The sequence below is a fragment of the Apis laboriosa genome, unplaced genomic scaffold (genome assembly GCF_014066325.1).
Source record: "Apis laboriosa isolate Shangri-la unplaced genomic scaffold, ASM1406632v1 scaffold30_cov140, whole genome shotgun sequence".
NCBI lineage: Eukaryota > Metazoa > Arthropoda > Insecta > Hymenoptera > Apidae > Apis > Apis laboriosa.
This window is the reverse complement of record NW_025222776.1, coordinates 226605-252352: the sequence shown is the minus strand read 5'-3', so window position 1 is coordinate 252352 and position 25748 is coordinate 226605. Positions and strand designations below refer to the sequence as shown.

The 25748-nt window shown below is 27.7% G+C and overlaps 2 protein-coding genes across 2 annotated transcripts in view; one reads left to right on the top strand and one right to left on the bottom strand.

Annotated features, from left to right (window-relative positions):
- Positions 1 to 25510, bottom strand: part of LOC122714466 (soluble guanylate cyclase 89Db-like) — a 33489-nt gene extending 7979 nt beyond the window's left edge. The window contains exons 1-12 of the mRNA XM_043935813.1: positions 24957 to 25510; positions 17530 to 17729; positions 15739 to 15932; positions 15455 to 15588; positions 14896 to 15135; positions 14253 to 14455; positions 14045 to 14152; positions 13182 to 13350; positions 12145 to 12288; positions 11845 to 11998; positions 11140 to 11249; positions 10363 to 10452 (exon numbers count right to left, since the gene is read on the bottom strand). Of these exons, the coding sequence (XP_043791748.1) occupies positions 10363 to 10452; positions 11140 to 11249; positions 11845 to 11998; positions 12145 to 12288; positions 13182 to 13350; positions 14045 to 14152; positions 14253 to 14455; positions 14896 to 15135; positions 15455 to 15588; positions 15739 to 15932; positions 17530 to 17729; positions 24957 to 25127 (1917 nt within the window). The 5' untranslated portion in view covers positions 25128 to 25510. The remainder of the gene's footprint in view (positions 1 to 10362; positions 10453 to 11139; positions 11250 to 11844; positions 11999 to 12144; positions 12289 to 13181; positions 13351 to 14044; positions 14153 to 14252; positions 14456 to 14895; positions 15136 to 15454; positions 15589 to 15738; positions 15933 to 17529; positions 17730 to 24956) is intronic.
- LOC122714470 (trypsin-1-like) lies at positions 2438 to 6368 on the top strand. Its single transcript, XM_043935819.1, has 7 exons — positions 2438 to 2509; positions 3113 to 3284; positions 3832 to 3994; positions 4286 to 4494; positions 5070 to 5272; positions 5526 to 5580; positions 6253 to 6368. Exons 1-7 carry the CDS (start codon positions 2438 to 2440, stop codon positions 6366 to 6368), a joined length of 990 nt encoding a protein of 329 aa, XP_043791754.1.
- Positions 25511 to 25748: the final 238 nt, after the last annotated feature.

Sequence of the window (25748 nt, the reverse complement as noted above, 5' to 3'; positions counted from 1 at the left end):
GTCACGTTTAATATCGGACGAGTTTCACCGTGTAACAAGGTTCCTTCGTCCCGACGTTGGAATTCAATTATTCGGGGTAAGAAAACGCGCCGCTTGTCGTCACACACACCCAATATCCCAGCGGGTATGGGTTCGCACGAGTATAATTCGTGGGACGAATGTGCGACTCGCGGCAAAAGGGAGAAGAAGTGTAGCAAGAGTATCGATCGATTGGATCGGTAACAAGGATAACGAGACGAGACGATCGTCTCGCGTGCATTAAAACCGTGCCCGATAATTTATGCATGCTTCTTTCAATACCACCTTGTCTTGTTTTACCATTCATCGATTAATCTGTCACGTCCCATATGAGCGATATGAACGCGATTATTATCTCGAATCTCGAGCTACGAATGCAGCAAGAATTTTCATATTTCTCAAACGGTGTCTGTCTCTTTTCATTCATTATTATGGAAAGGAGAACGGAATTGGGTTTTTTAAATAAATTTTATTTCAACATTGTATTATTTTTTGCACCTAATCAAATGGATGAAATTTAATTATTATCTTTTATAATGATGGAATTACAATTCATTTTAATTATAGTTCTAAATATATTTAATGGTAAATTATGGAAGATTTAGTTCATGAATATATGTGTACAGGTACTTTTTTTAATTTAAAATTTATAATATTATATTCTGAGAAAAAGGAGTATAATCAAAATTATGTTTTCCATAGGTTGTAATTAATCGTATAAACAAAATTAATAAGAAATTATGCGATATATACCATTGCATTATCTCTATCATTATCGATAAACAAGAATTAATTCAATCGAAATTGTAAGAAATATAAAATCAAAATTTAATCATATCTAATACATGTCCACAATTATTTCATACTCCGTTCAATTGATTAACTCATCGAGATCGATGCTCAAAAATTATAGAAAAGTTTATTATTATCTCTAATATACGTGTATATATATATATATATATAAAAGATAAAAATCGAAGGAAACGTAATCTTGCCCGTGAAAAGTTGAAATCATGGTGACAATCTGACCGTGGCGATAAGTGTAAATAAGGCAAGGCTGGCCGATAAGATTAGTCATCCAAGAAGACAATGAGGCGATGTCCCACCCGCATGAGGGTGCTGCGACCTATATACCTTGACCCACTGTCCACAGGTGAGCTACAATCCTCCGTCCTACATCATCTTATCTTATTTCTCTCTCGGTCGGCAGACCATTGATAACGAAGAGTACTATATATCACGTGTACGCAGAAATTATTTCGATATGTCGGTTGGAAAACGAGTTGATTACGTGTCGATCATTCTTTCGCCTCGGTTACGTGCCTGTTTTCTTCGAGCGTTCTGTGTGCCATTGTGGTCTCTGGCCAGAAAATTAGAGCCACTTTTTGCAATTTTCAATATTTTTTCGAGTAAAGACTCGAACGAAACTCAACTGCGAATTTTATTTATGATAATTCTTGAGACGTTTGTTTAAAAATATTTATATATATATATATTTGTTATTATATTAGTTTAATATAATTTAATAAATAATAAAATTATTAGTTAATAAAAATTATTGAAAATTGAGGTCGTAGATAAAATTTTCCACTTAATCGATTTCTTTTACATGAGATTCACGTACAAATCGTATTCTTTCATAAAGCAATTTATAAATTACGATTCACGGGGCGCACACGCATTATAAGATATTCGATTGTAAAATATTCAAATATTCTGATGTAGCTATATAAAACACACATCTGCAACTTTATTTGAAGAATGATGGATAGAAGCTAGCGAGAACATTATTTGCATATTACGTGTCTTTAAATATTTACAGGATCATCGCGATGAAACTCTATATTATATAAATAATTATCTTCAAAATAAATACAATATCTCGTAATTAAAAAATTATTTCAAAATATATAAAAAACATAAAAATATATACGAAGATTCCATTAAAATCAAGAAAAGTCAATTGATGCACTAATTTTCGAGAAACAGTTCCATATATTACCATTTTCATTAATCTCGTCGCTGACAAGTAGCCGAGAAATACGTGTAAACAGCAAAAAAAACTAAAAAAAAAAATCTCCATCACAAACATTTCGAAACGAATCAATAAAATCGACAAAATAAGATTCCACGTCCGCATCTTCGCCGATACCCAATACCCAATGCCCATTTCGTTCTGGTAAATATGGTCAGCCTAAATTTTCACTTCGACTACCCGCCAGTCCACTATTCCGTATAAATAAAGATGCGACGGCCACGGCTAAGTGTCGTGTGAAAGTGTACGCCGTCCTGGTAGGAAGTGTAGATCCCGAGCAACGATTCAATCGGTTGCTCCCTTTTATTCGGCGACCGAGTGCCACGGAATTCACACACCAGTGTATTCGTTTCGTGCGCGAGAAAGAAAAGTGCGACGACGATCATGTGTATCCGCACGACAATCTGTTTGGCAATCATCGTGGCCGTGGTCGCGTGTACTGTTAATTGCGAGGAAGTAAGTAACGGTGGTGCGCAGATAAGTGATCGGACAATTTCTCTTCGAGTTCGAGAGTTCGACACGGAATGGATGTGGCACGGAAGTGGCAAAATCGATCGATTTTTTTTATAAAATATTTTCTTTTTTTTTACTTTGCGATTAATATTTTATAGAATCGCTTGGTATCGATTTAGGATTATGATTCATTATTAGGGATTTTTTTTTTGACGAATAATTTGACGAGATTTTTAAGAGTTAAAAAAAATTTCTTTTTTTGAAAAGATGAAAGAAATATGGAACAAAGTTTAGAATATTTTTTTCCATTGAATCATTCATCATTCACGGAATAAGATTTTGAGATATCAAACAAAAGCTACCATTTATTTTGTTTGATTTTATTAATCATGTCTCTAGCGAATATAAAATATATTCAGATAAAGAAAAAATATTAAATGTAAAATATGTGTATCGATATAATTCCATCGATATTGCAATTTATTTCTGATCGTATAATATTTTATTTGTATTGTAAAAATATAATACAAATATGTACATTAAAAAATTAATAAATGTATTTGTCGCTTCTGCTCTTGAAATAATAAACGATATAAACTTTTATAGGTGCAATCGTCAGTCATCAAAGAGGGAATAAATTTAAACGCAACACAATACAATGCAACAATAAACGATGACAAAAATTTTTGGGAGTGGATATTGGCCGGGATATTGTCCCCTAGTGATTCCACGACTGAAAATCCGAAACCAGAAACTCCTAAAGAGTGTTTACCTTGTAGTAAGTCATTTTATTGAATACTACCATTCAGAGGCAAAAACTATTCTTTTTAATTAAAATATCTTTAAAAATTTCTTTGTGTTTCAAGATATATTGTGTATTTTATAGTGTAATATTTAAAGTTATCTTTCGAAGAAGTTTATATTTTAGAAATTGAGAAATCTAGAGATAGTTTAATTTATTCGTCCTTTTGTAAAAGGAAAAGATAAAATTTTAAATTTTTCGAGTATTTTGTATTCATAAAGTATAAATCATTCATATTTTATATATAATGAAAATATAACAAACAAAAACGAGAATATTTATAAAAATTAAATTACCAAAATAAAAATGAAAAAAATATGATTAAAAATAATCGTGCCAGGATGATTTCTACTTTTAAAGAATTTCAACTATATATATAGAAAGTTAAATTCCGTGGAGAGAGTTCCATGAATTTATATATATCTTTAAGTAGATTTTTTCTTAAAGAAAAATGTTAAATATCGTTATATTTTCTTTTGGTAAAATTGATTGAACACGACACATATTATATTATATTTCATAGAATGCGGTTTGACGAACGTACAGAGACGTATCGTCGGTGGTGTCGAGACTCAAGTTAATCAATATCCATGGATGGTTTTATTAATGTACAGAGGACGATTCTATTGCGGTGGATCTGTTATAAGCTCTTTTTACGTAGTAACTGCCGCCCATTGTGTCGACAGGTGATTTCGCGCTTTAAAATACATTATAATAAATAAATTAATCGTAATAATACGTATAATATATACATATTAATATTTTAATTTATTAATATAACAATACTTCAATACGTGAAATCGAAAGCTCGATATTTTGCTAATGCTTATTACAATACTGTTTTATTTAAGAATACATCTCATCAATTTCAACGATTTTGAAATTTTATGCCTGTAATATAATAATCTTGCGCTTTGCTCTACTCATAAAAACTAATTTTTTTAATCGCGCGTATCGTATTCCAATTCTAACGACAGGTTCGATCCCAACCTCATATCGGTGCGGATATTGGAACACGATCGAAATTCCACTACAGAGGCAAAGACGCAAGAATTTCGTGTCGATAAAGTGATTAAGCATAGCGGTTATTCGACGTATAATTATAACAATGACATCGCGCTCATCAAACTGAAGGACGCCATTCGATTCGAGGGAAAGACGAGACCTGTTTGTCTTCCAGAACGAGGTAAACGTTCTAAATGTTCGATAGTAATCTATAACATTGTGCACGGCAATAAATAAATGAAATTTTATCGTTACAATAATATAACAAAGAATTTTTCTAAGAAATTTGAGTTTAATTATTAACGTATAATATAGATATATTTGAATTTGATTAATTTTTTATTAAATGAACAATTGACAGGAGATTCTAAATAAAAATGTAATAAAATTTGTGTAAAATTTTAATTTAAATTCTTATTCTCAATAAGAGAAAAAATTTCTACATTTTTTTTTTCTTATTTGTTTTCACACATAGAACGATCTGTTAATCATCGATGTGTCAATTTTAATTCAATCCATTCATAGTAGAAAAATAAAAAGAATTCGCATTCACTCATGTCCTCGAGAACTTTTCAAACTTGATTTTTTCAACTCGAGTTTTATACAAAAAAAAATCCTATTTTTTTTTTCCCCCTCGATTTACTTTTTTTCATCAAAATTATAAATCATATTTTCGAAAAGCTTGGAAAAAGGAAGAGAGAAGAAAATCTATCTATCACGTATAAAATACGGGAAAATTTTTTATTGTTTTCTCAGCGAAAACTTTTGCCGGATTGAATGGAACGGTGACAGGTTGGGGAGCGACAGCAGAGTCTGGCGCCATATCACAAACTCTACAGGAAGTCACGGTTCCGATTCTCTCGAACGCCGATTGTCGCGCCACTAAATATCCATCGCAAAGGATTACAGACAACATGCTGTGCGCCGGTTACCAAGAGGGAAGCAAGGATTCGTGTCAGGTAATTAACAACAAATTCTTCTTGTCCGTTATCGTTACTATTAACACCTCTCCGCTTTTAACAACACGTACAAACGGGAATTGTTACATCTTTGTACATTTGCATCTACTTGCGTTTGTGTATCATCTGATTTACACGTGATTTACACGTCCGTTTTTTTTTTTTTTTTTATCACTTGATATATCATACAGAGAAAAGTGCTATTTAAATTTGTGACTCTTTTCTTTTTTTTTTTGTTTTTTCTTTTCGTTAGGGAGACAGTGGTGGTCCCCTGCATGTCGTCAACATGGATACGTATCAAATAGTCGGTAAGATTTCTGCTATATTGCTTGGTTATAAATAGAATTATCATTGGAAGGGATGTAAAGTTTTATTTGTCAAATGTAGCGATTTGAAAAATGGAAAAATAACGATATGATATATTGGAAATATATTACAAAGTTAATACAAAGTTATTGTAATTATAAAAGAGAATTTTATTTATTCCGATTAACAAAATTTTTAGGATATATAATATAAATAATACATATAATAAAAAAACTTTGTCTAATTTTCCACAAATATATAACTGTATCGAATAATATTTCGTCAAAGAAAATTTATTATCTATCGAGCAGACATTTATCAGAGTTATTTTTTGCTTTTCTAAAAAAAAAAAAAAAAAAAAAAAAACATATTATAAATCAATCAATCGAAAAAATAACTCAAAATGAAAATACTTACTTTAAATATAATATTACAAATTTCAGGAACCATGCTTTATCGTTTATTTTCTTGTTAAAATAAATAAGTAACAATTCATTATTTGAAATGAATTCTTATTATCTCAATTCAAATATTAAATACAAATCTCTTAATTCCATGTTCAACATATCTCGTTAAAATTCAAAAGACACGTTCGAATTGAAACCTCCTTTATATCTCATCCAATGACTGCTCTATACTTATATCTACGATCTCTTGTATCTTGTAATTCACAGGAATTGTATCTTGGGGCGAAGGATGCGCAAGGCCTGGCTATCCCGGTGTTTACACCAGGGTGAATCGTTACCTCTCGTGGATAAGTCGCAACACCGAGGACTCTTGTTACTGTTGATTTAAACGATGAATAATAATCCAAGGTAATCACGCGTGGATTACAACAAGAGTCTCGACTCGTGTTTTCGTGATTATTTTTAAATTCATCGCCTTGATCTTAATATCTATGATCGTAGATTCTTTTAAAAAAAGAAAAAAAAAAGACGAGTAAAATTCGTCCTCGTGGAATATCTTTTCTCGAACATTTTAGGATCTTCGCGAATTTTTACATTCGTTTCGGCCACGAAACGACAAGCTCGAGCTGTGTTTTAATCTTGAAGGTCTTTCATCGTGTGTTCATAGATTAACCCTCTATAATCGCCGCTCAAAAATCAAAACATCTGTAATATATTTATATTTTGTAAACATTGTGTAATTACAGTTTTAATTTATTTTGCTGTTACATCATTGCCTCGCAAGGCGCAATCTGTACGTAACAATTATTAATTTCTATTCTGTACAACTATGGGGGAAAGCAAAATTCCTGGAAGTTGATATAAACTTCCAAAGTTTCGTTAAAGTGCAGTTATTAAAGTTTTAAAACAATGATTTGTATAGAATGTTAATATATTCGTGGGACATCTTTGAGGTTAATTATAGAGACTAAAAACAAACCAAATAAAAGTATTGATATATAAAAGTATCCATCGAGTCTTGTTTGTTTTACAATTACAAGCAATTTAATTTTTATGAATTAAACGAAGCGAGATGAAACAAACGTCTCTCCCTCCGTCCAACTCGAACTTCAATCTTTTATAACGATATTTATGCAAGTTAAAAAAAAAAAAAATTATAAATACAATTACACAAATGAAATTAAATTATCACAGACATTTTATATTTCTTTAGATTTTTCTATATTTCGATTTTTCATAAATGTATAAAATTCCACGATGTACTTATAATTTCTCTTATATATAATATATTAACATCTTATACAGCGCTCCTTTGAAAGTACGAATCGAAGCAAAATATTCAACTAAATCACAAAAAGAAAAATAAAACTCGTTTTTTAACCAATTACTGCATTCCTCCACAATTTGACAACAATTTTTCTAATTAAAACGAACGAGCTTCTTACTATTTATCTCTCAAAATGAAAAATTTATAGAGGGTTAAAGCGATTTTCTACGTGCCCCACGAGAAGTTAAAAATAATAGATGGCCACGCGATCCGTTATCCCACATCGATGGAGGCGAGAGACAATTGAAAATTAAGGCACGTATCGCGTGTTCTCCACGCGACTCGTAATATTGAACGTACGAGAAAGAAAGTCACCCGGACTTTCTCTGTTTCTTCGAACTGGAATTTCGGTGAAAACTCATGGGTATGTGTGTATATATATATATATACATATATATATACATATATATATATACCCGTTGCCCAGAGAGCTTTGATTCTCCCTGTATCTGTTTCCATCAATTTCGTGGGCGACAGTGAAACGTCGATTGTCATTGACCTGACAAAATTTTTTGTCGTACTCGAATTGTTCGAAGAAATTCGAAAGTGTTTAGTTTTAAATATTTAGCTCGAATATATTTATAAAATACTCAAATGATACTCAAGTTTGTAAGTTAATTTTAATTTTGTAGTATTTATGTATTAATTTTTTATTTTTTATTTTTTTTACTATTAGTATTAAATTTATTTGTATTAGAATTGCGTGGAATTTTTTATTTTATTATTTTTATAATAAAATAAATTAAAAGTGAGATTTGGAAATCCAATTTTCTAGAAAAACAATAAATTTGTTTATATTTTTCAAAATAATAAATTTTTTGGTAATTTTAATCGTTATATTTAATTTCATTGGTAAGTTAAAAAAAAAAGAATTTTTATAAAAATTTTTCATCGATTTACTTATATACTTTTTTTGTAATAAATAAGAAATAATAATAAAAAAAAGTTATATTAGAAAGATAGTTAATATTTTAATAGAAACTTTTTAATAGAAAACTTTTATTTATATAACTTTTTCTGACTAATGTTCATTAGAATTTTTTTCAAGTACTGAATACTCGACTGGAAAAGAAAAGTCAACATTTTTTTGAATCACTTCCAACTTTCAATGGAGAATAAAAATTTTTTCCCATAAATGTATTTCAACTTTTAAAGACTAGAATTCATTCAGAGGAAAAAAATATAAAATAAAGACAAGAATGGAAAAATAAAGGAAATATGTTTCAAGGAAAAAGAAATTTTAATTTCGAAAATTCTTGCGGTATATAAAAAATTCATTTGACTGAAACTAATTTTCGCAAGCTTAATTTAAAACGTTAGAAACTAGTTTCTTTTTTCAATATTGGTTATACAATTTTAATCTCCTTATATTGTAAATCTTTAAAAATCTTTCTGAACTTTTTCTACTATACATCCTGTTTACAAATTTTCAAATTTTGAATAAATATTCAATTATTTAATTGAAATTTGTTTACAATTTTCCACGAATAAATATATTTTTTCATTTTCATTTATATGCATTGAATCATAATTAATATTGAAATTACCAAACCAGATTTAAAAAAAAAAATTAAAATAAATTAATTTCACAGCTTCTTTGTTTCCCAATTAAAAATTTGTAAACACTTTTGATAAAATTTAATATCGATTTTATGCGTTCATTTTTAAAGCGATATTTTGAAGAAAAAGAGAATAGTTTTAAAAGATTTAATAGTTAATAAGAAAAACAAGTTACAAAAAAATTGTATCAAGGATAAAATTGATATACGAACCAAGGAAATAAGAGTGAAAGAGAATGTTATCATAAAGAAAGGATGTAGAGAATTGAAGAAGCTCAACTCGACAAACAGTCTCTAAAGCCTAGCACATTGTACAATGAAACAGCAAAGTAAATAAGAAGGGATAAACGGGGGGGGAAGTAAGGAAAACGAAGAGAAATTCATTTACTGTAACTTGCTTTAACCAAGAGCTTTAGTTCCTTTTAGTAATTGTTTTCTGTCAATCGACGTATCATTGTACTCCATACATACATGATCTATCGTTATTTTATATAAATAATTCATTAAAATTCTATAAATACTAAAAGAATACTAAATTAAACACATATGTCGATTATTCAACTATGATATGTCTACAACATGATTTCGTAAAAATATAGGTAACTCTCATATGACATAATAGTATTTATACATATATAGAGTTATTCAATTTCAATAAAATCAATTTCATAATTTCATTAATTATGATTTTGATTTAATTAAAGATTGACTCTTTTGCAATATATAATATGAATATAAATTATATATAAATTTTTTTTAAAGATTTTCTCTATATAAAAATGAAGGCTTATTATTTTTCATAATCTCGTCTAAGAAATTTTAAAGAAATTATTCTACAGTAAACGGGTACAATTTTATTCATCGAAAAATTCGATGCTTTGGCATTTAAAAAAAAAAACAATTTACTTTTATATACAATTCTTTAAATTTTAACAAACTCATCCCTGTTTAATTCGATTCGAAATTTTTTTAAATAAAATTATGTTTCCCTTGATATAATAATGGATAATAAAATTGTTTGGACGAAACGTTCGACATTCACGTTTTACGTGTAACGCGAGTCTTGCATAATAATTTTTATGTAACTCAAGTACCGTGTCATACGAGAGTTACCTCGATGAGAGTTACTCCCAATGATATTCTACTTCAATATGTCTAAAATCGCACGTCGAAAGAGTGAATTTTTTTTGATCGTTTTTTAACATCGAAACGAACATTCACAAGTACAACCACAAAGAAGTAAATTGATTGGTTAAAATTAAAATCGTCAATACTTCATATATATTTTTCGCGTATTAAATATCGGTGACTAGAAGTCCTTCCGGTCTAATGGCTTGTTCCTCCATCAATTTAACGTTTGCTTCTACTTTGTCGGACAACCAATATGTTTCCATATTACCCTTACCCTGCACGGAAACGGTAAACTAACGAATTAAACGACCAGGCGGGGAGGAGGGTAACCTAAATTAAAAACTTTTTGTGTATACGAACCTTGACCCAGACCAACCCGCGTGATTCAACGTGATAGCGATCCAGTGATAATAAGGCTTTGGCGTCGGACGAGATGTGCACTTTTCCCGGCTGCATCGTGGAAATTTCGAAAGGAAATTTATATAAAATTGAATTGTTAAAATTATAGTAAAGTAAACGGAAGAATAATAATAATTTGTTAATTAATAACCGGATGCGAATCTAAGTTGAATTATATATTATAGAATGAAAAAAAAATTTTTTTTAATACTTTTAAATATTTTAAAGTGAAATGAAGAGTATTTTAGTGAGGAACCGAAGAGATGAATTAAAAATGAGTGTGAAATATAGAATAAATTTTGTTATGATATTTTGAGAAAATCAAGTTTGAAAATTATATAATTTATTCAATTTAAATAAAAAATTCATTTTATAAACAAAGATTTTGTTGTATATTTTTGATTCATTTTTTAAAATCAAAAGTTTTGCTTTCTTTTCCAATATTCCATAATTTTGGAGATATCCTATATATAATAAAGAATTGTGTAAAAAATCTGGAAGAATTTGTGCGCAGAACTTAACAAATTGAAACAAATTGAGAATTTTTCTTAAGTAAAAATATTTTGATCTCGCAAAAGAAATTAATGGATCCAGATCAATGAAATTTCAAAGTTTAAAATTCAATTTATACTTAAATCTTCAACAAAGAACAAAGAGTTTCGATTTTTTAAAAATTTACTCTCTATCTTTTTTATCTTTTTCTCTCCATTGAGATTTAACTTGAATAAATCAACTTACCAGACTAGTCGTTTGCATCCTAGAAGCAGTATTCACAGTGTCACCGAAGAAGCAATATCTAGGTACTTTGATGCCAACCACACCTGCCACAGCTGGTCCAGAATGGATTCCTAGTGGAAAGTGGAACACACTTGTATGCAATTGTGTTCATTCTCTGATTATTCTCTCGGGAGAAAAAAACAGTTTGTTTTCGATAGAAAGACAAATTTAATCTCGTGAAGACAAAAGAAAGAAGCGACGAAGAAAAAAAAAAGAACAAAAAGAAAGAAGAAACAAAAGAAATTAGAACAGAATATATAACAGAGCATCGATTATCCAAAAATAGGATAAATTATTATCACATCTTTTACATATCTTACGACTGTATCGAAAAACGTTTAATTTATTTTTTATCATATATTCTTTTAATAAATAATAACATTATTGAAAATTCTTTAATTTTTACTCCAATTTTTACTCCAATTTTCTCGAAAAATTCGAATTGATATTTAAAAAAGAAAAAAAAAAATAGAAATGAAAATAACTTTTCTTTTGTTCCTTTCAACTAATATATTTAAAATTATATGTGCATTATTTCAATTTTTGAAAGAAAGAAAAAAAAAAACTTTGATTTCTAAATTACTTCCAATATTTTTCACATCGTATGAAAATTTTTTAAACTTGAACAATCGATCGTTATTTTAAATGAATCTTATCCTAAGTTACCTATACGAATTTGTATATCTAAACCAGAGGGTAACTTAAGGGATCGAACGTGTTTTAACAGCTGCAACGAGACATCCGCGATGTTCTGCGCATGATTTTCCGTTCTATCCGGTGCTCCACTGGCTGCCATATAAATTCGACCGACAGTTTCTACCTGTTGAAAGTCGTAAAAGTAAACGTGTATGATGCCGGGCTGGATTAGTTATCTGGATATTACTCGCGCCTTTTTGCTCTTATTTCATTCCATTCGATGTTTCTTAACGGTAATTGGTTTGCGTTTTGTTTGCATGTCATGCTTACTTTGTACACGTTAAACTCGTCCATCAAGGAGTCGAAACAGGAGAAAACAGCGTTCATCGACGAAACAATATCCATTGCACCCTCGATCGTCGAGTAATCGAAGTCGCACAGCTCGCAAAATAACACGGAAATAGACTCGAATGACTAGACGAAAAGAAAAGAATATTAAAACAAACTTATCGATGAAAAGTTTATTACAATCTTTTAAAAGCGTTTTCAATTTTAGAAGAAAAAAGAAAAAAAAAAGAAAAAAAAACATTCTAACTTTCGTTACAATATTTTTATATATAATATATTTATATATTCCCTTTCAATTTATTCGACTGTGGAAATAAAAATCAAATCCCAGAGTCGAAATCGATAAATCAAATTTCATATCCATATATGACTGAATATCAGATTAAAACTCGATATAATATAAAGAGCGTGCCCTGGCATGTGATAAATTTTGCATATAAAATTTAAACAAACATGTATATTTTCTGTTTGATACATTCGTTTACAAATGATAAAAAAATTTATATCACGTAAAACTTATTATTACATCCGAGAGATGAAAGTATATATTAGCTATAAAACTAATTCCAATTTAGTAATTCAATGCAAAACAGAATTTTTTAGGTTAAAATATGCAGTCTATTTCTGTAAAATTATTGCTAATATCTCATATATGAGTCACCAGAAAATTAAATGTCAGATATTGCAGTGCAATGTATGCGAAATGAAAATAAGATATTCTTATCGAGAAATAACAGATAATAATGCTTATTCAATATATAATAAGCAAAAATTTGTATACAGAATGTTTAGTATAGCGTATAAAAAAAAAAATAATTTTACTATAAATCGAAAACAAGATTAGATAGATTATAGGATATATATTATTTTATATTTATATTCATATGGAGAGTCAATCCTCGATCCTGAAGAACGCTCTTTATATTTAGAATAAATTGGTTACATAATTTTATTTCTAATTGTTACAAAAAAAGAAAAAAATAATAAAATTATATATACTTCAAGAGATTCTCAAATACCTCACAAGTACTTAAAGGACTGGCGCCAGCACGCAATCGATCTGCGACAGTCTGAGGAATCATAGAATACAAAAGCTCGTCGCTCTTGTTTTTCCAACGATCCAATAACGCGTAGCTATTCTCCAATTCCGTGGATCTTTGTTCCGCTCTCTCGAACATCATCTCCAATCTGTCCAGACATTCATATATCACAGTAATAACATCAGGTCCCGTGAAAAATTCTTCATTCTTTTTAGCAAGTGTGTAATAAAATAACTTATCCATACAAAGTGCAATTTAAAATTTGCTCTCAAAGGTTCATTGCTTAATAATGAAAAGTTTCAGATTTCATGAATGATAATTTACATGAGTAATAATATATGGTAAAAAAATTTCATTCAAAATTTCATATTTTTAATTTGCATATATTTTATGTGGTTCATATAAACTAGAATAGAAGTGTATTGAAGCAATACACTTGAATCAATTTAAAGCCAAATGAATGGTAAATCTGTTATTTATGATATATTTATAATTACACATTGTCTTATTAAATATTTCAAACTTCATGCTATTTTGTAACTCATGTGCAACAAGTGACAATCTATAAATGATGTACTGCTAAAACTTTCTATTCTATTAAAACCTTCCATCTTTAATGCGTTACGTATAATTGAAGTAAAACAGAATATCTTGAAATAACAAATCACTTTAAAACTAAATCTTTTATGTACACGTTGTTTATTTGTTATATTTGTACAATATGATTATAAATAAAGTACTCAAATATGAAATGAATAAATCAAAGAAAACGATAGAATTTCCTTCACGAGACCTAAGACGGATTAATAGATCTCACTCATAGTTAAAAAATGATATTTTACCTTCCGCAATGCTGCCAACCAGCGAGCACTAACTCACGGCTCAAACCGTGGGGATTCAGATCGTTCAGGTACAGGCCCATGTTAAGCAATTCGTCTAAACTATTAATTCTGTCAAAGTACGATTTTATTAAATTTATCTCCTTTTTTGCTTCCTCTCCTCTATTTTTTGAGGATACATTTTAACGAATACATTTTTAACGAAACTTACAAGGGACTACATAAGAAAATGATCGCTTTGAGATCCTCGATATATCTCATCTGACCCTTCAGCAATATGCTTCTAGCTCCTTGACTACCTCGTCTATCCAATCCCGTGCTCGTACTCGGTGTATTGACTGTGTTCGACGAAGCATTTTGATCGTTTAATCTGATCATCTCCAATTCGAACATCACCGAATGTAGATATATCACCTGTACATGTACACGTTATTTTATAAAGAATTATATGAACACGAATATACGATATTGGTTAAATTATTAATATACTTTACAAAAAATAATATTCATAAATTCATTTCAAATAATTGTATCTAATAATTTTTAAATTATCATTTTAATTAATAATAATCATCTATTGTATCAATTTCCAATAGTTTTGCTTGAAATACATTCTGAATACTTCAGTTTCTCTGAACGATGAATTATAAATATAACATAAAAAAGAAAAAAAGAAAAAATATAAAAATATTATAGGTAATAAAAAAAAAAAATCTTACTCAAAGTATATATTTCATACAAATATAACGTGTCACTTTAATGTAACATCTTTTTTATATCGGGAAAATAAAAGGAAATGATGCCAAGAAATACGACACTGTCTCACTTATTTTTCAAATAAAATGCCCCCTTACATTTCCCCACGTGAAGGATATCCCTTTAGGCCTACGAAGTTTAAAAACATCCGTGACATGCTTATTCAGGATGGAGGAGGAGCTGCCACCCCATGCTTGCAGTAATTTATCACCAGCCCCTAATATCCTCATATCTTTGTCGATTATCGCTCCAAATGGGAAAAGCCGCAAGAGAAATGAAATTGACACTGGCGCTAATTCACGGCTGAGTGGAGTTTTCATTCTATTGTTCTTCGCGATCTATAATTTTTTTAAATTTTAAATGATTGTATGCAGATATTATATAAAATAACTGAAAAATATATATTTTTGAAAATATATTCAATTGATAAATCTATTTCTATTCATGATATCCTTTTCCTTTGTAAATTTCAATGTAAATTTAAAATACAAAATATATAAAAATTTTTTTTGAAAAAATTCTTAAAATAATTCTGTAAACAATTCTTCATGCTTTGTAAAAAAAAAAAAACTTTCGTTGTTTTAATTATTTGTTTTGTTTGTTTTAATTGTTCGATTATAGTTTCATCGATTGAATTATTTATGATTGATTACTTACGTATTCACGATTGTCAAAATCGATTCTAAATTTAACCATTACACTTCTGGATCCAGGTATATTATTCGAACTTCCTAATACACGTATGACCAAATCTGTCTCGTAAAGTTCTTTCGCTATTTGAAATAATTGACCTACGAAAAATTATATTACGTAGAAGTGAAATGTCTGATAAATATTTTACAAATGTTAAGATATTATAATTTTCTCTAATACTAATTTTAGTAGTACTAATTTTTAATAATTTTTACTCGAATATTTGAATTAAAATTAATGCACCTTACCCATAAGATAATGCGTAAATCCTTTCCTGGTGCTTCGATAGACTAACTCTACACCTTGTGGGTCTATATGGGTCGTGTACATCGAGGGACTTTTCATTTTAGGATACGTGAATCTCATCTGCATGTGAATATTGTCGACATTTTGTAGAAAGTCGCAAAAATAACGCCCAGTGGCTTTTATCATACAAGCATATCTGTTACAAAGGCAAATGATTATCGTTGAATTTCGATTAAGAGACATATCAATTTTACTTTCTGGAAATTTAAATTCCAGATGAAAACGATACAAACCGTTGAAACAAAATCGTTTTCAGTTGGGAAATATAATTTCATCGGTATTTCCATTTTTTAATTAATCTCTTATAACTTATAACCTTTATCGACAATTCTTTGTTAATAATTATTTTAAAAAAATCGATTAATCGTTAATACCTTCGAAATCACATTATTAAAATAATATAAACTTTGTTCATTTTGTATTAATAAAAGATAAAATCAATAATAATTTCATATTCTGAAATAATATTAAATTTTCATTTTAATAAGAAGAAACGTTAAAGAAGATAAAGTTTATTCTTGTTACAAGAGAAAATGGAATCTGATTTCATTCAACAACATTTATGAGTTATAACCATCTAACGTTTCAAATTTACAATCGGTATAAACCACTGCCTGCCTCGATAATCATCCCTCTCGAGACACGGAAAATTGATAAGAGGAAATATTACTTGATACACGTATAATTGACATAACAGCCCAACAAATCAGTTGCAACATTTTATTCTCAGATTTATTTTTATTTATTAAGGCACAAGCTGAAACGAATTCAAGTAGTAATTGAAGAAGACAATATGACTTTCCATTGTTCAATGAGCAGTTTGCTAACGATTCCAAGTAGAGTATCGATTCAAATGCAATAAAATATTAATTGAAGCTTTTAATGTGACTTCGTCCCCGGGTAATAATTAATTTCCACATCACGTAGTTCTCGATGTATAATGGTAATTGAACTGTTTAATTAGCAGGAACCTAAATCCAATATCAGCATGAGCTCAATCTAATCATGCACGTGTTTAAACTCGTGCGATTAAAGGAATACTTTGATTTTTTTTTTTTTTTTTGCGTATTTAATCGCGATTATGTTCGTTAAATTTTCTTAATTTATTAAAGTATTTTCTTGTTTTTGATATGTTGTAATTTTATTTAAAACAATATATAATTTGAAAAATTTTTTAAAGTCTTTTAATTATAATAGATTAAATTGTAAAATAATAAATACAAATAAATACGAACTGTGGCGACATCTGCAATGGCGTCTATATAAGCTTAGTTTTAATTTAACCAATAATTACTGTAGCATGAAAAGTTTAATTTTTATTTTTTTATACATGATGTTAATACATTCATATTTTAATACATTCTAGTTCTAATTCTAAAACAAATAATAAAAGTTGATGTACAATAATTTTGATTATTAAAACTTATTTATTAACCTACAAGCAATCAAAGTTTAGATGAAACGAAAATACTGAGCACAAATTTAAATTACTTATAACTTAATCAACAATTTTGCATATTAACTTTTGTTTTCTAGAATCGACCTTTCAAATTCTATGACATTATATCGACATTCTATAAAATTGAAATGCATCATACATATTTATTTATCTGAAAATATAAACAGTCTTATATCTTTTATATCGATTCAAAACTTTTCTTATTTAAATTCTTTACTATATAACCCATAACTATTGTTATAATCCAAAACCGAAATTATGAAAGTTCACTTACCCTAGGTTGCTAAAAAATCTAACGAAACACTTTCCAAAGAATTGCATCACATTCTCCACGGATTCGCCATTAAATTCGGCCAATGCAGCAGCTAAATTGGTCATAAGCTCGTCTGGATACGTTTGTCGCGTGTTGAAGACCATATGCTTGCAATCAGCTCTTTCCAGTAGCTGTAGCCACATATCCTCCCCGTATTCTAACTGTAATGAGAATTTTATTGTCCCCTCAATGTTAGTAGTTTTTCCTGCAAAAACTTTTTCATTTCGTGTTTGTCACTTCTTTCGATACTTTTTAAAATTACAGTTTTCTTTTTTTTTTTTTTGAAAGTTTGCATCACGTTCGTGTAACATTATGTTGAACGACTTGGTGGTATTTAAGGATCAAATATTCCATTTCTGTAGAATTTTCATGGCTACGAAATGTAATATTATACTTACTATGGTAAAGGAATAAGAGGGTGAAATTCAATCTTGGATATTTGAAATAATTGTTTTATTTCTGTGATAAGTAAAATTAAATATTTAAATATTTATTTAAATATTCGATTTTACAAATATATTATAAGTACTTTGATTATTTATAATATAACCTTGAATTGATTAATTAAATATCTGAATTTTGACGAAACCTTGTCCACAATAAAATTGCGATTATACTCGTGATATGCATATCGTAGAAATGAGTGATTGATTGATATTCATTTATAAATTTCAATAATTAATCAAAGAATACAAGAAATTCATTTTTTATATTTATTTCCATTATTAAATAATAATCACAAAAAAATAATATTCAAAATAATCAATTCAAATTTAATTATATAAAGTATTATATCAAATGAATATTTTCTATACGTTTATTTATCACTATGATGAATAAAATAAATTTTCAAATGATATTTCGATAACAATTTTTACGTGAAATATATCATTGGTGAAATTAAGATTTCATTTTTTCGAAAAAATTCTTTTTCGTTATTCAACAAAAATACTTAAAAGATTTGTTATTTAAACCTTTAAGGGAAAGGATTATTATTCGATTCCATTGATGTTATACTTCACACAGATTTTATTCTCCACCAAACGATTGATTTCCGATAAAAGTAGCTTAGACACGGTGACAAAAGACGATGTAAAAGGATAGAACGTGTAACCGTTTCTATTATGCTCCGGGGAATATTTCTCCCTTCATATTTCCTATTGTTCCTCCATCACGAAAAACAAAGACAAATGTTTTATATTGTGCAGCTCGTAGCGTCATTCATAAGTTATAATTATGAAGCCAAAAAAAAAAAAAAAATTTATTCACTGTAAAATTTAATGCCACACAGATGGCATTTTTATTGTAAAAAAAAAAAAAGAAAATTGCAAGTAAAAATTTCTTGATCCATTTTTAATATTTATTAAATTATATTAATTATATTAGTAATTTCAATTCTTTACACCAATGATAGATAAATGATAGATAAATGATAGATAAATATTGAAATTATATACTGAAATATAGTTTATTACATAATAACATATTATTTTTTTTATAATGAAATAAAATACTATTTAAGTTTTAAGCTGTCAAATGTTAAATTAATAATTATTTAATAAAATATTTAATTATCAAATTTTTAAATTGAATTTATGTAAAATCGGTCATTTTATATGCAACAATCTAATATATTTTAGTAGATAATAAAATTCTAAATTTGAAATATAAATCAATGCTAAATAACGAAAATTCAATTCAATTTAAAAATGTGTTGAGAAGCGGATAAAAAATTGTATTATTTTTAATAGATAAAAAGTTAGTTAAATAAAATAATCTCTAAATATTCAAGTATTAATGTAATGGTTAAAAAAACTTTTTTACAAAAATCTATCGATATAAATTAAATTACTAAATATATAATTAATTTTTAATCAATAATAAAATTTGTAGAAAATTTGCAAATATATATTTACAAATGATTATAACAGTAATTTTTTTTATAGAGGAAAATGATTTCAATTTAATTCATTTTAAAATAAAACGCGAGAGGACATAATATTAAATAAATACTTTATCAATTACCATTACCTTTATTTATTTTTTGAATTATACTGCATAAAATATAATAATGATTTTTTATAATGATTTTAATATAATGATTTTTTAAAATATCAGCAGCAAAGTCCTTGGGTTTGAATTTCAAATTATAAAATTAAAAGTAATGAATTTTTCATATTAAATCTATATATTTATAAAAAAATTGTAAAATATCACATATATATTAATAGATGAATTGTGAATAATGAATTTTAAATTATAAAATTGAAAGCAAAAAATTCTTTTCGATAATCTAACACTCGATATTAATCACATTTACAAAAGAAAAATTTTTCTATATTATACGTGTATCAATATTATTGATTATACGTGTATCGAATTATTGATTTACAAAATTAAATAAAATTTGTTTGTTACATTTTCTTATCTTGATTTCGTTTAATTTATTTTTAATCTCTTCCCTTCTTTTCTATGATTAATTTGATGGCCATGAAATGACAATACAATCCATACGTTCGATATTAAAAATTCACGGAACGAATCACTTAATATGATACCAAGTGAACACAAAACTATTCATTCCACATATTTACAAGGAATTGATTCGCACAATCAAGCCAATTTCTGGCTCCCTATAGAATAATCAATGCTCCTTCTACAATAATGACTCTGGTCACGAAAATTAATAGGAACCCCATTTAATGAAATCCCTTAAGGTTTAATATGTCAAATGGACACGCACAAATTTCTCAATTCGAACGAATCATCAATTTTTAATAATCGAATTTTTTCATAATTATTTATTGAATTATAAAACATAGAAGCATATCTTGGATCAAGGAACATTGAAATATTATTTCGAATAACATATCATTTCATTTCGTAATTTTTTCAGACACGTAGACATTTATGAAATGAAAAATAAAAAATTTAATCTAATTTATAATTATTTCGTATAATTATACATATCAATTATTCGAAAAATTAATTAAGAAATAATATTCTATTTAAAATACAAATTTCTAAAATTTCTAATTTCTAACATCTCTAAATTAATTGATATTTCTAAAATTAATTAGAGATCTTAATTTATATCTTTGTACGATGTTTGCACGATGTAATATTACTTCTTTTTGATGTTATTTTGAATTGATTACATATCTCGCCAAATTTAAAGTAAAAAATAATGTTACGATAAGTTTATTATTCGAAATTATTGTCATCTTTAATTTATCCAACTTGTTATATAAACCTGTTTCGTAAAATTATGAAGGAACGATTTTCTGAAAGCAATAATTTTGGTTTATACACCTGTATACGATACTTTGCAAGATCTATTCAAAGGAACTAATCAAGACTACGTATAAGTACATACTAATGAACATAACACGATCACGTTTCCATTCCCATGTAAGAGATTTACATGTTGCATTTAGTTCGCTAGTTTCAGAAACTCTAATCGTATTATTACATTAAACGAAGAGCTGAAAATTTTCTGAATAGATACGAATCTCGCGTGTGTATTCCATTATTATTTCTCTTCATTTGTGAAGAAATATATATATATATATACAACGAACAGCATGATACAATGATGGCTGACGAAGCGTCATTGATACATAAAATGTTACATTAGAAAAACAAATTAACCGTCCTTTAAGTGACGGAATAACGATGCTATTTTTAAAAGCTTCATACAATTAAGGAGTTGCACCGAAAGGAAGTATGAATCCATCCATATTCAGGTACCTCGTTTGTTGCGTACCTTCAAACCATTTCCTTCGTCCACTACGTGATTCTTTTCGCAACGACCGATTATTTTTGGACGATACGATAAATCAACAATACTGCATACTCGCTTGATAAACACATCTATACACGCTAAGTTTTATCTTGTTCCTGTTTTGTACGTATTAAAAAAAAAAGTTTGATGCATTTTTCTATGAAGCAAATTTTCGAATCTCAAAAAAAGTTTTATTTTGTTTTTGTTTGTACGAAAAAAATTTGTTTAAACAAAAGTAAAGAGATTTTGTCTTGTTCCTGTTTGCATACACAAAATTCAGAAGAATTTAATACTAGGAAAATATTTTGAACGATATTAAAGAATTTCATTTATTATTTTTTGTTCGTTCGTATAAAATATAAAAAAATTCGTTACGTAATAATACGTAGAAAAAAGTTGTTGAATAGCGTCAAAGAATTTTATTTTGCTTTTTTTTTTTTGCACATAAAATTCGATGTATGTAGTATGCAAAAAAAAAAAAAAAAAAGAATTTTCGAACGAGTCAGCGTTTTCGTGTTAAAGAAATTTATGAGGCAAAGATTCAATGCATCTAATATGGCGGGGAAAAAAATTTTTCGAATAATATCAAATCAATCTTTTCCGGAAGCATGGTTTTTACGATCACGTGATCGCTCGACCAGAAGCGTGGGTGAGCTTGAAAATGCGCGAAAGATGAAGAAAATTTATTTCACTTGTCAATACTTAAACAACTTGGGATACTTAATCAAGAAGATTAAGAACGGACGTGAATCTTTAAAGCTGAGAAATGGAGGATATTGGAGAAAGCTATCACGTTGCAGATCGGATCATGTTCTTTTATGGTTTCTATTCGCAGAAAAGTTCTTTTCGATTAATTTCTTTTATATTCGTTCAATGCATCCTCTTGAATAATTTTTATTTCTGTTAATGTAATTACATGTATTTTATTAAATGTAATTAAAATGGAATTGTTCAAGTAAATACACATTGAATATATATACCATTAATAGGACAATATAATGCTATTTTGAATTATGTATTATTGTATAGATATTGATAAATTTTATTAAATTAAATTACACAAATTAGAAATATGAAATGATTTTTAAAAATTTTTCTGCTATAAATTTTTGATGAAATTGCACAGAAAAATGTAAATGTATATTGTTTCAAGTAATCTTATATTATTAAGGAGAATTTTAATTAAAATAGCTTATTTAATAAATAATACTGTTATTTAACGCGTTAAAGCTAAGTAATGAATTAATGCAATTTTTATACGATTATTTATTATTTATAGATTGGTAAAAATATAATTAAAAAAAAATATTATGTGATTTTAGAATATTTCTAATATATTTACCGATAATAAATTTTTAAAAATATTTTGTGTAAAAAAAATACATGTTATAATAATAAATATTATATGGATGTTCAAGTAAAATATAATCATTTAACAAAATTTTTTTATTTTTATTTTTATCGTTATTCAAATTTTTTAAATTTTGTAATATAAATAATTTTTTAGTTGAAAGAAAAAAATTAAAATAAACAAAAAATATTAAATGAATTTTTTAAATTCCTTTTTATAATGTACAAAGAATTGTGATAGAATTATGTGCATATATTAAACGAAATTTGAACGCGCACTGTTGGATTTTATGAGATAAAGAATAAAAGAAACTTGAATATTACTGCATATTATTAAATGTTAATAATGTAATTGTTAAATTAATAATAAAGAATAAAATTAATTCATAATCTTTCAATTATAAATTATCGATATTTAAAAGACTAAAGAAATCATAAAGATATTGTACATATATTATTTATTGTACACATAATAATTATATATATAATATATATATACAATAATACACTAATTAAATAAATTTTCAGATAATTGTCTTGCATAAATAATCATATATACAAAAATTACATTATTTTATTGCTTGAGATTTAATGGATTAAATGTAGCAATAAAAAATAATTTATTTTTAATTAAATTCCTAAGCACATTATTCTTGTACTTATTATAGAGATATATTATTTTGAGCATTATAAATATTTTTATATTTAATAATGTATTATATAATAATAACAAATTAATATCGTGAAACATAGTATACTAGGTGAAAAAAATTTATTATATGCATAAAAAACATTTATAAAATGAAAACATGAGGATGTTTTTTTCTTTTGTAGATAATCAATATAATTTTTCATAGTCCAGATTTATATTATATTATACATGTTATTTTTTAATAATTGTATAAATATTTGTAATAGCTGCAAAAACTTCAAAAATTCACAATCATCTGCAATTATATTCTATTATAAGAACAAAATCAAAAAAATGTTATGTTTCTTTTGTACGATATATGTACTCATATAATGGAACAATAATACCACAATAAAAAAAGAAGTAATAAAATTTAATGAGAGAAAATATCAGAGAAGTTTTCATTACCAGTTCAATTGATATGAATTAGATTGACGAAGGTCAAGTTTACAGGGTGATTCTGAAAATTAACAATAAGACGAGTCACAAATTAAATCACATTAACTTTTAAATGAAAATAAAATACTTTAAAAGATTTTTATTGTCTTCAAGACATTTTATTCTGTTCCTTTTTTTAATCTTGTCATATATACTTTGTACTCTTTTATCTTTTATGTAGATTGAAATCGTTTTGTATATTTTATATAAATTTAATGATTATTTTCTCTACAAATTTAACTTGTATTTCATACGATTATATTTAATTACATCTTTGCATTTTAAATTATTCGTCAAACCAGGAAATCTATATATGTATATACTGAAAATGAACTTATATGTATACCGCATACGTTGCCAAATATTTACATCTATATCCGTAACAGGAAATCGTATTTAAACACCGAAGCAAAATTTTGAGTATGAGCTATTTTTATCATTAAAAAAAAAATTCTACAATTTTATTAATAAAGAAAAATACAATTATAATTTATAATAATTTGATTTATCATATTTGCATCAAAATTTATCCAATATTTTCTTTCATTTAAGTTACCAGAATCATCTTGAACACAAATTGCTTCTAAGTATTTTCATCCCTCTTTATTACTATTTTCTTCTTTCCTCACCTAAATAATAATATTATTTCGAATCAAAGAACATCCAATTTTGTTCATAAATTGTTCATAAATTCTCTTCGAATTCTATCTATTATTATTTTATTATATATATATTATAAAACAAAAAAAACAAAAAGAAAACAAATAAAAGTATTTAAAGCATGCGCAACCTATTCTATCGACAAACGAAACTTGAAATTATAATGGATATCAGATAACATTTAAAATTATACAACTTTATGCATACATATTTCATAACATTTTCGAAAAAATTACCACACATGGATTATTAAAATTTCCTAAAATTCCTTTTTCTACCGAACAAACTAATTATTCTCCGCACCACCTTATTGTTATCCTTTAAACACAATCCTACTAAACCTAAAACCTACGAAAGAATATCGTATAACGGATCAGATTTACCTTCGGAACGAGCAACAAACAAAAGCACTCACTCAACATGTGTAATCATGCGTCTTTCCTCCTTCACCCCAATCACGTTTACCTGCACGAAGTGCTGCACACTCTCCAACAGCATGCCGTACATTGTGTTTCCGCGATGTGTTTTTAATTCACTATCAAAGTTGCGTACGCATTCATAAAGGGATAGGATCTTTTCGCGGATACGATTTTGTAAACGATAAAAATCGCATCGTCGGGGAGGACGCCGCCGCATCGCCCTGTCCCGGTCAAGTGTTTCGCGCCATTGTACCGCGCCTCATGACATCCTCGGCTGTTGCGCTCCTCTCCTCTTCTCGCTTTGCCTTGTGAGAGCGCGGAGAGGACTGTCCGCCTCGGCGGCGCGGTCAACTTTGAGTTTCAAGCCGCGAGGGTTACTCCGGGAAGGGTGGTTGAGAGATACGCGCCGACTGCGTGCGCACCACGCATCTTGCTTCCTGGATCCTTTTCAAACGTGGTTGTTCCAAATACGAAGGGGGGAGCTTCCTCCCCTTTCCCCTTTTTCCACGATGAAATCCGCGCGGAATGCGACGAGGAGATTGTATCCAATTGTGTTGTATCCAATTTTTTCCATTCCCTGTTTCCACAGGGGAATTTCGATTTTTTTTAAATTTATGAGAGGATATCGTAAAATGGTTCCGATAATCTGCTGTGTAATATTATTTTCGTATAAAAATATTGGAAAAAATAATGTAATTCAGAGAGAGAGAGAGAGAGAGAGAGAGAGAGAGAGAGAGAGAGAGAGAGGGAAAAAGGAAAAGAGAGCGAGAGAGTTATAATTTTTGAAATGATTCTTTTAATATGAATACTGTGAATTATTTTTTGAAATTGCGATGAG